The 13,675-nt window shown below is 44.1% G+C and overlaps 1 gene segment (V, D, J or C); it reads left to right on the forward strand.

The window, feature by feature from the left end:
* Positions 1–4,763: 4,763 nt before the first annotated feature.
* On the forward strand, positions 4,764–5,859 carry LOC108519987 (Ig heavy chain V region 3-like). The segment is given in 2 exon segments: positions 4,764–4,938; positions 5,021–5,859. Coding segments are annotated over 2 exon segments (519 nt in total).
* The last annotated feature ends 7,816 nt before the right edge of the window (positions 5,860–13,675 follow it).

The raw sequence follows: 13,675 nt of genomic DNA on the forward strand, positions 1-13,675 counted from the left end.
CTCGTATGTATACTATTGTATTCTTTCAAGTTATCTGCTGCCTTCATAGAATTGAACATGTGAAAAATCTCCATCGAAATTTCTGCAACTCAGGACTAGTAAGCAATAAGTAAGAAGTCACTCTCCTGACCCTTCCCCGCAGCTGCAGATTCTTGAAGGCAGAGCAGGTGTAATGACCTTGCAGTAGACCAAGGCCCTCGAAGGTGACATTGGATCTTGAGTTCCAGCACATCTTGGGAGGTCAAGTGGATGCTTGTGAAAGAAATAGTGGCTATGTGACAGTTTCTATCCAGAATGTCTCTGTGTTTGCAGGTGTCCAGTGTGAGGCGCAGCTCACAGAGTCTGGGGGAGACTTGGTACAGCTTAGAGGGGTCCCTGAGGCTCTCCTGTGCAGCCTCTTGATTCACCTTCAGTAGCTATGAGATTCACTGGGTTTGCAAGCCTCAGGGAAGGGGCTGGAATGGGCTGCATTTACATGGTGTGGTGAAACTCATCAATACGATGCAGACTATGTTAGGAGCAGACTCACCATTTCCAGAGACAACACCAAGTACATGCTGTACAAGCAAATGAACAGCCTGAGAATCCAGAACACGGCAGCGTAAAACTGTGCAGGAGACACCATGATGGAAAGTCCACGTGGGCTCAGAGACAGACAGCCCTGCAGGACACAGGGGGTGGCTTGGCTGGAGGGGACACTCAGCACCCACAGGAGATAGGAATAGCCCAGGGCAGGGGCAGGTGGAGTTCAAGGACTGCTTTCCTGTCAGGCCCTGTGGCTTCTTCTGCACTAAATGCGTTCTCCTGGGAGCCTCTCTGTGTTTATGGTTCTCTGCCTAACACTGAGGCCTCTGGATTGGAAAAGGTTATTACTAGAAAAAAAATTCTCATATGCCCCTAAGGAATGAATCACTAATTGAGGGAGAAGATGTCACAGGAGGCCAGGGAGGCTGTGGAAACTGTTGGACGTGGACACAGATCTGATGACAAAAACATGAGAAATCAAGGAACTCTGATCAAACCTCCTAATTACGCCAGGGTCCACTCTAAGTCTAGTAAAGCCATTGATGCCTCCCTGGGCCAAACCCACCCATCAGGGATCTCTCCTGTGTCCCAGCAGCAGACACGCCTTAGAATCTCCACTGTGTGTAATCACTGTCTGGGAGGAGCTCCCAGGACATGTGTCTGCATTAACCAGGTGATGGATGTCAGAGAACAGCAGCTGGGTACCTGGTCTGTGGGTTCCCAGATGTTGGAGAAACGGGAGGTGCGTCCTCAGGGGAAACACACTGTTTATGCATTTTTATATAGAAATCATGATTTTTTTCTTCTCTCAGATGACCTAGGGGATCAAGAAAACAAGCCTGTAAACAATTGTAATGTCCGCATTTCTCCCGAATACATGCATTATTTCTTAATTCTGAGAGGGGATTTGACAGCATTGCCTTTCTCCTAAGAAATTCTTCAACTCCAGCCTGAAACCAAATGGTGATCACATTCTTTGGTTTCGTTCAAGTGCAGAGATCTTGAGTCAAGCAAATTTGGTCCTTTCCACACTCAGAGAAAGAGCAGAGATTGATCCAACTGTGTCTGAGATGGGAGCTGCCTCTCCACACCTTGCAGCTTGCAGAGACCCCCAAGTGCAGCTTTATTGAGTCAGGTGTGTCTCCATGTGGGGGACGTCTGCTGCCAGTGATTGCTGCTCAGTTCTAAATGTGGGTTCAGAATTAGGACACTTAGGTTATCACACCTCAAATATTACCATCATTGTAGATAGAAATAATAATACAAGGCCAATTGTTGTCTCTTGTTCCTTATTACTATTGGAGTATAAGTTTGAAGAGACAAATTGTTACCATATATTTGCATAAATGTCAGAATCTCTTGAATTCCTCTTGAATACTTGCAAACTGGATAGAAGCAGATTCTTATATTTTTTCTATACTAGTGTATTTTGGGATGTCAACATTTTGTCCAGAACCTGTGAGTACCAATAACTGTGTGTTTCAGAAATGACTGTGAGATTCAGTCATTTCTATCAAGTTGAATAACCAGTTAACTTTATCTTAGATATAAGGATGGAAGCCCAAGGTAGAGGTTTGTCAGGCATTATTTCTGTGCCTGCTGCCTTGGGAGTGTCTGTATTTCTTATGCTCTGTCCTGGGTCTAGACCCCAATGGCTCCCCTACTCCATGGCACTCGCCTGTGCCTGTGCATGCCCTTGCCAATGCCCTACATAAAACATCTGCTTTGGCTGAGGAAGAACCCCCTGGCCTTTTTTTCCTCCTGCTCCTGGTCCACATTCTTCTCCATCCACAAGCTCTCAGCAGCGCCTCCCATTCACACTAACCCTACATGGGGTCATACCTTGTCCACCACTTCCTCTCTCTTCTGAGCCTTGCCTTTTACTCCAAGAGCCTGTTTCCACCTCAGCTGGACTTGTGTATAGGAAATGGTTTACGGAGCAGGCTTGGGTTGTGCAAACCCTGAACATTCCTGAAAAAGTGCTTTCTCAAGCCAGGTCCATATTCAGTTCCTGGGAGATGATATCTGACTTTCTGGTAAACTCCTCCTGGTAGTGTTATTAAAGCACTTGATTAAGGTAAGGTTCACATCTGTAAAACTACACATGAATTAACATACTTAACTCACTGAGTTTGGAGTCAGTGTACATCTGCAAAGTTGTCCCCGCCATCAAGGTCATAACCATAGCAATCACTTCCAAGACATTCCTCTTATCTCTCTTAATATTATGATTATTTTATTAGTTAAAATGTATTTTTGTTTGTGTCTGTGTCTCTGTGTGTGTAGCCTGGGTGCACACTATACTAGCTGTTTTCATAATGACTTAGGGTGAATGCCTGTTATTGCTCAAGGGGCCGGCCTCTGAGCACTGGAGGTCAGTTGTGCAGGTGCCACACACATCTGTGATGGCCCCAATAAACAGCACTGGGTCCCAGCACTCAGGTGAGCTTCCCTGGTGGACAATGCTTCACACGTGGTGTCATTCATCACTGCGGGGGAAACTGGGGACAAGAGACTCCTCAGGGTAAGAACACCTGGGAGCTTGTGCCTGGATTCTCAGGGCCTTCTCCCTGGTGCCTTTGCTCATTTTAATTCATATTCATTTGCTATAATAAAGCTGCACCCATGAGAGTAACAGCTTGTCTTGAGTCCTTTATTTCTATTGATTATGGGGCCTGGGGATGACCTTGGGACACTCAACACAATTACATCAGAGGTGGAGAATGCTAGAAAGTTCCTGACTTCTGACACATGGCTAGAGGATAGTTTATAACATCAAAGGATGCGAAAGTATGGGATAAAAGACATTCAATGCCAGACTGGCTACAGAATCATATGGCATGAGATGGCGTGTGTGCTCCAATAAGGAGCAGGAAGTGAAAGTAATCCATGGAATTTAGAAATGACAGACACAGCTTCCTAAGAGTTGTTCCCTGAATAAGGAAAATTAAAAATAATGAACAACCCAAATATGCAATTCATATCTGTGACAGCTAAAAATAACAGTAAAAAGATGCACATCCAGCCCTGCACTGTGCTCTGTGAGCTGAGGCTGCTAGACTCCCATTCACCACCAAAGGGGACAGTTGTCCAGAAACAACACACAAGAGCCACAGAGAAGGTAGCCCAGGGGTTGGGCTGGTGGGGAGAATCCACTAGACAACTAGAACAAGGAGGACAGTGTGGAAAGTGGCGTTATTTGGTGATATGATTGATATCATTAACTGATATCATTGGATTGTGAACAACGTTAGCCAATGGACTGTGAGAGTGCTGATGTAGCAGCCTCTCTGGCTTCCTGCGCTGCAGATGAGAGGATAATGTTAGGGAAGATGCTGGACCCACAGCTCACAACAGACACATGACAGATGGCTGTCTCTGATCCCAGCCTCAAGTAGGATGCTCCTGATGAGACAGCTTTCCTGGTGCACTGGATCCCAGATCCTGTATAGCTTTAGAACCTGTGTAGTTTGTGTCACCTTGGCTTTTCCTTTGGATCTTTTAGGTGCTAATGAAATGAGAGTGGTTCACAAGAAAATGGGGCAGACAAAGGGGATAGTTAAGGGCCTCCTCCAAGCAACGTGGATGTCATAAAATAAAAGTTAAAGAATGAAAGAAACAAGAAGGTGCTGGGGGTGACACAAAGGACTTAAAACAGCACTACCAGGAGTCGGGTGCAGCAATGCGGATCCCTTCAGGTCCATCAGCAATTCAGAGACCTAAACAAATATTCCCTATTCACGTGGAAATGGCAGAATGCAGAAATCTAGAAGACTAAATGGCCAGGAAAAATGTGTGATTTTGCACGGGTGAAGGTCTGGCAAGTTAATCGACTTGAGGACAGTAGAAGGCCTGAAGTGGTCCTGCCCTTGCTTGGTGCCCAGGCCATAGTCCAACTCATGTGAAATTGCCAGGGAATAGAGAGTAATTTTCTTGGTAGTTATTGTTATCAGATATACATGCATTTGAATTTTTTCTTCATGGCCTTTCCTGGCTCTACTTCTCATTTTTTAACACACCTAGTTTCATCTAGATTTGTCACCTTCACAGGGTCACAGAGAAGGGTGGAGGAAGGGAGGCCCTGGGATGGGTCTCGAAGAAACGGAAAATTGTGGAAAGGGGCAATAGCAGGGTGTAAGGAATTACTGAGACCTTATTCTGCCCCTCCCAGGAGGCTCAGGCCAGGCTTTTTCTGCATTTGAGGTTCTGGGTTATAAAGCCTGTAGACTCTTCCCTTCAGGGCAGGGTGACAACTATGCAAATTCAACTGGCGGCCTCCCCACTTAAACCCAGGGCTCCCCTCCACAGTCAGCCTCCCTCACCGTCCAGCTGGGGATCTCATTGCTTCATTTCTGTCCTCCACCACGATGGGGTCAATTGCCATCCTCGCCCTCCTCCTGGCTGTTCTCCAAGGTCAGTTCTGCCCAGGGGTTGAGGTCACAGAAAAGAATGGGGAGAAAGGAGCCTCAATTCAAATTTTGTATCTCCCCCACAGGAGTCTGTGCCGAGGTGCAGCTGGTGCAGTCTGGAGCAGAGGTGAAAAGGCCCGGGGAGTCTCTGAAGATCTCCTGTAAGACTTCTGGATACAGCTTTACCAGCTACTGGATCAGCTGGGTGCGCCAGATGCCCAGGAAAGGCCTGGAGTGGATGGGGATGATCTATCTTGGTGATTCTGATACCAGATACAGCCCGTCCTTCCAAGGCCAAGTCACCATCTCAGCGGACAAGTCCATCAGCACCACCTACCTGCAGTGGAGCAGCCTGAAGGCCTCGGACACCGCCACGTATTACTGTGCGAAAGACACAGTGAGAGAAACCAGCACTGAGAGCATCAAAAACCCTCCACAGTGCAGGTGCAGAGTGAGCTGCCAGAAACTCCCTCCCCAGGGACCTCTCTATTCATTTGGGGAGGAAACACTTTTTGTCCTCAGGAGCGAGAACCAGAGAACAACATGGGAGGGTTCCTAGCCCCCTAAGGCAACTGGATAGGGGACCTGACCACGGGAGGTGGATTCTCTGAGGGAGCTCTTGTGTGTTCTACAAGGTTGTTCATGGTGAATATTACATGGTTAACATCAAAAGCCTGCCTAAGAGGCACCTCTTCAATATGACAGTTTTTTAATTAGTGAAAATTTTACAGTTAATCATTGCTTGCCTTCCTCCTTCCTATCCGCTCTCACTCCCTCCTTTTTTCTACTTACTTTTACAAAGTCATTTAATCACTTTTGAAATAATAGGTTCTCGTTTTGTTATTGTTTTCTTTTAATAATATGCCCTGAATAATTCATCCTTCTGCCAATTCATAAGTATTCAGTATAACAAAGACTTCCTTCATAAATAGATTCCCTGTGAGTAATCTTGCAAATATTTTAGGACCTGTCTGGTTAAGGATAAATTAAAATAAATAGATAAATTTTAAAAAACATACAACCTATCAAAACTGAACCACCAAGAAATAGAAAATCTGGGTTGGGCGTGGTTGCTCATGCCTGTACTCCCAGCACTTTGGGAGGCTGATGCAGGTGGATCACCTGAGGTCAGGAGTTCAAGATCAGTGTGGCCAACATGGCAAAACCCCATCTCTACTAAAAATTCAAAAATTAGCTGGGCTGGAGTCCCATAGTCCCAGCTACTTGGGAGGCTGAGGCAGGAGAATGACTTGAACCTGGGAGGCAGAGGTTGCAGAAAGTCAAAATTGAGCCACTGTACTCCAGACTGGGCAACAGAGTTAGACTCCAATTCACAAAAAAATCAGAACAGACCAATGAGTTAAGAGATTGAGTCAGTGATTTTTCAGACATCTCAAATCAAAGAAAAGTCAAGAACTTCATGGATTCATTACTGAATTTTATAAAAAAAGAAAAAAAAGAAAAAAAAACTAGAATCTCTACTGAAATTTCCAACAAAATAAAAAGGAAGGAATACATCCAAGCTTATTTTGGAAGGCCCTATTTCCAAAGCAAGGAAAATAAACTACAAATAAATGAAATTACAGGCTAATATCCCTGATTATCATAGTTTCAAAAACTCTCAAGAGTGACGACAAACAAAATTCAACAGCACGTTAACAATAGAATTCACCATGATCAGATGCGGTTTATCTCTAGGATGCAATGAAGTTTCAACCTGTACAAAAAAAGGTGATTTATTAAATCAAAATACTGAAGGACTAAAACTATATGTCCGTATCAGTAGATTCAGAAAGAGCCGCTGACAGAATCCACCACACTCTCATTATAAAGAATCTGAACAAATTATGCATAAAATATATACCTCTACACAATAAAGACAACATATCACAAACCCACATCTAACATTATACTACTCGATGAGGAAAATTTTATTTTCCTCTAAGACTAGAAACTAGACAAGTTTATTATTCAACATACCACTGGGGGATGTAGACAGAATAGTTAGGCAAGAATAAAATATAGAAGTCGGCCATATAGTAATGAATAAATTTAGAACATTTTTTTTCATATTATATGCTCTTATCTTTAATAAGCCCAAAAGACTCCACCGAAAAAGGTTGGAAGTAATGAAGAGATTCAATAAGTTTCCAGAATTTAAAAAATCAAACTTACATTTCAAGATGGCAGGTTAGAGGCATTGCTAGCATATCTCTTCCACTTGGAAGGACAAGCTAATGTGGAGAGATGAACATTGTGTACTTATTTTCAAGAAGCAATGCAGGAACTGAACAGAAAGACTGAAATAATCTGCAAACTTTCTGAAAGAAGCAGGAAGCTGCAGCACACACTGTGAGTCAGGTGAAGGGCTGGGAGTCCCCAGAGTTTGAGGGGAGAGTTTGCGTCTGGGATACACACCCCCACTGGGATCCTTCAAGTCCAGGCCACAGGAGAAGGCCCTAAACTCACCCAGTGCCAGGACCCACTCTGGAGGGTCGTGGAATGTAAAAGTAGGGGCAGTGGCAGGAAGACCCTTCCATAAGCCCCCAGATCTCATTGTGGTCTGAGGACAGCCATTTCCTAATGGTCTTCACAGAGGACCCTGGGGAGAACAGCCAAAAATTTCAAGCACTGGTCACAGGTTGAAAGAAGCTCTCAACAGGGATGTGTGATATAACCTTGGGTGGGGATGAACTCCCTTGGCCAGGGCCTGGGCAGGGAAGAGCACCGGTGCCCGGCTTTGCAGCAGACAGGAAGGGGCATGGCATGGAACCCATGGCTGCAGTCTCCATGGGGACAGCTAATGACTCCTGGCATTTGCAGATATTGATCACAGGTTGACTGGAACTGATCTCATTGCTGCCAGTGGAAAACCAGGGGGAAGCATCTGCCTCACCAAGTGTGTGGGAAGTGTGTGGGGCTTACCACCAGCTGCCACTCCCCACTCCCAGAACAAACTTCCGTGCAGCAGAGGAAGACATGGTCCCCTCTGGAACAGCAACCCAGTGGCCTGTGAAGCACCCCTGTCCCCCACACCTACAGAGGCTGCTGCTTGCCCTGCACATGGATACTCAGTGCAGAAACCTACCTGGCCCAGCCCTCACCTTGCTTTGTGCAGCCACCTGCCCTGGCAGCTTAACACAAAGGATGGCATCTTTTGGGTGCTACATGGCCACACCCACTGCCTGAGAAATAGTAGCCCCTATTCCTGGGCAACATAAGCCAAGCAAAACCCCATTGTTAATACTGTAACTGGTGCTCTTTTGCAAGCAACACCTCCAAGCAGGAGTCCAATCAACAGTCCATCACAGTATCTCCTGGTAGACTAACACTGCACCCAGAAAGGAGGAAATGACTGTGTGATCTCAGGACACCTTATCCCCTGTCCATGAAGGGGATGCCACCTGATGTCTGTGCCCTTCCTCAGTGTCCACACCTTAGGGTCTGTGCTATAATCTGGGCTTCTCTTCTTATCATTCTCAGAGGTAGGGTCCCTGTGGATCCAGCCTAGCTGTGGCTGCTTCTCAGCCTGTTCCTTCTGTGTTCTTATGAGTCTTACATGAAGTTCACTGGTGGAATCTGAAAGAGAAATGGTACAGCCCAACAATTCTCAGAGCGTTTTATACAAAGCCTCTGAATTTACCTTCATGACTTTAGCATGAGCTCAGCCCAGCAGAATTCAGGACAGGAGTTGGTGTGGGAGGCAACAGGGAGTCATTCAAGTGGAATTTGTCAGTGGTACCCTCCATGAATTCAAAGAAAAATCATAATCCTCAGGGACACCCTTGTCAGCACAATCTCCCTCAAAATGACCAACCTGAGAGCCGAGGACAAGGCCATGTATTACCATGAGAGACTCAGTTAGGGGACATCTGTGTGATGAGCCCAGACACACACCTCGCTGTAGAAAGACAGGAGGGGACTGTGTGGTACACACTGATCAGAAACACGAAGGGAAGCTCAGAACCAGTAGGAGGCTGACAAAGGAGGGCTCAGAAGTCACCAGGGGGTGCTGAAAACCACCTGGGGTGGTGAAGACACCAGGGGGTGCTGAGGACACAAGGGGAGGATCAGGACACGAGGAGGTGCTCAGGACACCAGAGTCTGCTGAGAACCTCCAGGGGGTGCTCAGGACATGAGGTGGTGCTCAGGACACAAGAGGGAACTCAGAACCACCAGGGGGCGCTCAGGACACGAGGGAAAGCTAAGGACACCAGAGAGCACTCAGAACCACCAGGGGGCGCTCAGGACACCAGGGGTCGCTCATTACCACCATGAGGCGCTCAGGACATGAGTTGACACTCAGGACACAAGGGGGAGCTCAGAACCACCAGGGGGCACTCAGGACACCAGGGGTCGCTCAGAACCACCAGGGGGTGCTCGGGATATGAGGTGATGCTCAGGACAAAAGGGGGAGCTCAGAACACCACGTAGCTGTCAGGACACCAGGGTTCTCTTAGGAAGCAGTGCCTCATCAGGTCCCTGGGGACAGTGGCTTTATTTAATCCTTATGATTCCTGACCTGGTGAAGCCAAAGTCTTCCCAGGCTCTCTTGCCATTTCTTCCTTGGAATCCATGTTTCTCTTACCTACAAAATCTTAACTTAGAACAGGAATTCAATTAAACTTTTGATTCTTTATATTTTTGTAATAATATGAGCAATAATATCTCAGTTAAATTTTAAAATGAAGAAATTGTGTATGCTTACTTCAAACTATTTCCACAAACATTTTTGTTACTGTGCTGTGTCAGTCACACTATGTAAATGTTTCCTAACAATAACTCTGCATATGCATGATGTTGAGTTTCTTGCTCTTTCATCTGCTAATTGTGAAGATGAAACACCACTTTAAGGGCTCCTGTCTTCCACTTTGGTGGTTCCTGGTATTCTGCCCCTCAGTCTGTTTCTCCACTTCCCTTCTTCTGTCCAAACCTTTTATATTCCTCAATTTCCATTCAAGGAAACAGCAAGTCTGTTTACTTTGTCTCATCTATGTCTGGTGAATGAATTCACTTCCCTTTATGATCGCTGAAGCCAACCAAGTATAGGCAGACAACAGTTCTAATATGATCATCTACCTGCAAACGCTCTGCCCTCTTCACCCCTTTCTAGGGTCCTGCAGACATCCCCTCAACACATCCCCTCAACACATCCCCTCCTTTCCCTAAGTACCACAGAGTGGGCTCTGCAGCTCCTGCTGCCCCCTGTGTGCTCAGTCCTGGGGCTCACTAGTGCTTTGATGATAAAGCCCAAATCCCCATGTGTTTGCACACTCTCAGACCACCCTCCAGCCAGCTGTCACTGTGAGTGAATTCCTGGGAACCCTGGGTTGATTTTAGTTCTATATTTATGGATATTCTCTAGCATCCAGGAATATTGCCAAATAAACAACCTATCGAGTTTATGTTAAAAATTTATGTGAAGCCATTGCAAAAGAAAAAACAGTCTTTAAATTGGAAATTGCTATTTTTAACTTAATACTCAATATGTTATTTTAATTTAATATTTAAATGCTATTTAAATTGGAAAAGCTGATGACTTTTGTAAAGTACAATGTTATTTCAACCAATCATGTAATGAAATTATTTAATAGATATTTGCATTATTATATTTATAATATTAAATGCATTAAAACATTTATTTAAAAGTATGCTGTTAGTAAAAATGGGAAATAAGCCAGCACAGAGTGTATAAAGAATACCATTGTATATTTCAATGTTAGATTTGTCAATAATGGCAGTTACAGTAAGTTTTACTAAAACATGTGTTTACATATATTTCTTAATTTACAGTGGAACAGACACTCGCTGAAGAATGTTACTTTGGACCGAAACCTTAAACTGTAAATACAAATAAATCCATAGAAATTCAATAGAATAGCATAGAAACAAATGTATGTCACTTTGATGTTTCAAAATGCATTTATATTTGCCTATGCACATATATGTTTCATTGCTGGGTGTCTGTGTCTGTATATATGGGTGTGACTATGAAGTTTCAAAATACATTGTTAACTTGTATAGTTACATAAATTTAGGTTTTTTATGGTAAATGATAATAGAAAACACACACAAAAATATTCTAGAGAGCATTTGCAGTAACTAAGGTGTATTCAGGTATTGTATTAATGAAGAAAAACTAGCCAAAATGTTTTTAAACTTTTATTTTAGATTCAGAAGTGCTTGTGCAAGTTTTGTTTTGTAGGTAAATTGTGAGTTATGTTGGTTTGATGTACAGATTATTTTGTCACCAAGGAAATAAGCATAGTACCTGGTAGGTAGATTTTCAATTCTCACCCTCCTCTCACCCTCCACACTCGAGTAGGACCTCGTGTCTGTTGTTTTCTTTGTATCAATATGATTAGCTCCCACTTACACATGAGATGGTATGGATTTTCTGTTACTGTGTTAGTTTCCTTAGGATAACAACCTCCAGCTCCATCTATGTTGCTGCAAAGAACATGATCTTATTCTTATGACTGTGTTGTATTCCATTCTCAAACTTACAGAAATCAATAAATGTGATTCATCACATAAACACAAGTAAAAATAAAAACCACATAATCATCCCATTGATCAATATTAACATTCAATGTAAATCTAAATCTCCCCTAGGAATCTTCCATCTTCTCTTGGCCCTCCCCTCTCCTCAGGCATCCCAAACCAGAGCTTTCTATATATTAGGAGACATGAAAATAGGGCCTTCTCTCAGCTGATGAAAAACAGCCCAGCCCTGACTCCGCAGCTCTGGGACAGAAGCCCCAGCCCTGGAATACCAAGGTGCCTCCATTCAGTCATCAGCACTGAACACTGAAAACATGCCATGGAGTTGAGGCTGTGCTGGGTTTTGTTTGTTGTTGTTCTAAAAGGTGATCAAGAAGAACTAGAAATATTGAGTGTCAGTGAATATGAGTGAGAGAAACAGTGGCAGTTTCTGACCAGAATTTCTATGTGTTTGCAGGTATCCAACGTGAGGTGCAGCTGGTAGAGTCTGGGTGAGGAGTGATACAGCCTGGGGGGTCCCTGCGACTGTCCTGTGCAGCCTCTGGATTCACCTTCAGTAGCTATGGCATGCACTAGGTGGATCAAGCTCCAGGGAAGGGGCTGGAGTCAGTCTTACATGAATGCGAGTGGTGGAGGCACATACTACTCAGATTCTGTGAAGGGCTGATACACCGTCTCCAGAGAAAACACCAAGAACTCACTGTATCTGCAAATAAACAGTTTGATTGTTGATGCCATGGCTGTCTATTACTGTAAGAGACACAGTGAGGAGAAGTCAGTGTGAGCCCAGACGGAAACCTCCCTGCAGGAGCGCTGGGGAGAAATCAGGTGCACGGGTCCCTCAGGGCCCACTGGTCAGAGGCCACTCCAGAGGCAGGTTCACATGAAGATTAGAGGTTGGTTTTCTCTCAGGATGTGGGACTTCATCATCTTCTTCTGTCACTTTCTTTAGGGAGCCTCTTCATTTTAGAATTCTGTGTGTACCATTGTTTTATATATATTTATATATATATATGTATAATATATACACACACACACATATATATATAATCATGATAATATGAGGATATATTTTCCCATGCACAAAATGTAGATTGACACAGAGAAGAAAAATTATCAACCAATGTCAAAAATATCAGAGTCCTGAAAAAGCCTAGGTGTTCTGGTGGGTCATCGCCAGTCAGACTCAGTACAGTTAACCTCAGTGAATTTCCATGATTCAAATACTATTTATGGATTCTGATCATACCCAAGAGAGAGTCTGCACCAGAGTGAGTGTCATATAGAACCTCACAACTTCCATATATGACCCTTCTCTTGACAATGAAGCATGAAATTGAGTATCAGCAGTGATTTGATTTTTCTTTTGCTTTGCATATTCTTTCCTTTTAGTTATTGTTTAGTTTAGTCATTTCTTTTGCTATATCCATTTTTTTTCTTAGTTGTGGCTTTCACTTTTTCATTAGCTTTTCCTGCTTCCTGATAAAGGAAGAAAGACATACTTTCTGTGGTCTAAATTCCAGGGCTCAAGCCTTTTCCTGGGGGCTCAGGTGAGTCTCAGGCTGTGGCCCCTGCAGCCACGTGAGAGAGACTGATGGGACTTTCTTCCCTTCTCATGACTCAGAGCCCTCCATGATGCTGTGGAGAATCATCTGAGATGCCTGTGGCCATTAGTGGTGAAGGTGATGAAATGTGGATGTGGATTTGATCCTGCGCTGTGCAAACAGTCATAGAGTCACTTTTCTCACCATAGTGTTAGAAAGAGACTGTGAAAGTTGTCGGAATCCAAATGGAAAAATTTGTGTTAAAACCCTGGGAAATGGAGCTGGGAAGGCCATGAGGGAGGGTTCTCATCACACACGTCTTCCCTAACAAGAACTGTCATAAATAGATTCTGCCAAACCACAACATTGCACAAAGGCCAGCACAACTTTAAAATAATTACTTCTCCAAGTACATCTGCCCAGAGCTGCCTGCCCAATATTAGCCTGATGCCACCCTGGTTATTGGTCATTTTATCACAGGTTAACTGTCTCAAAACCGTATATGTGGCCCTCCTCATTTTTTCTTTAAAACACTTTCCTTATTTAACTACCCCAATGTGCCCATGCACATTCCCATTGCAATGCTTATTGTCAAATAAATATCACTTTAGAGTCTTTTTCTGTCTGATATTCAGGTTTGACAAGCTGCAGATGGACTTGCCAATTTTCTGTGGGATATAGGGGATAATAATT

Source organism: Rhinopithecus bieti, unplaced genomic scaffold (genome assembly GCF_001698545.2).
Source record: "Rhinopithecus bieti isolate Rb0 unplaced genomic scaffold, ASM169854v2 scaffold_50706, whole genome shotgun sequence".
NCBI lineage: Eukaryota > Metazoa > Chordata > Mammalia > Primates > Cercopithecidae > Rhinopithecus > Rhinopithecus bieti.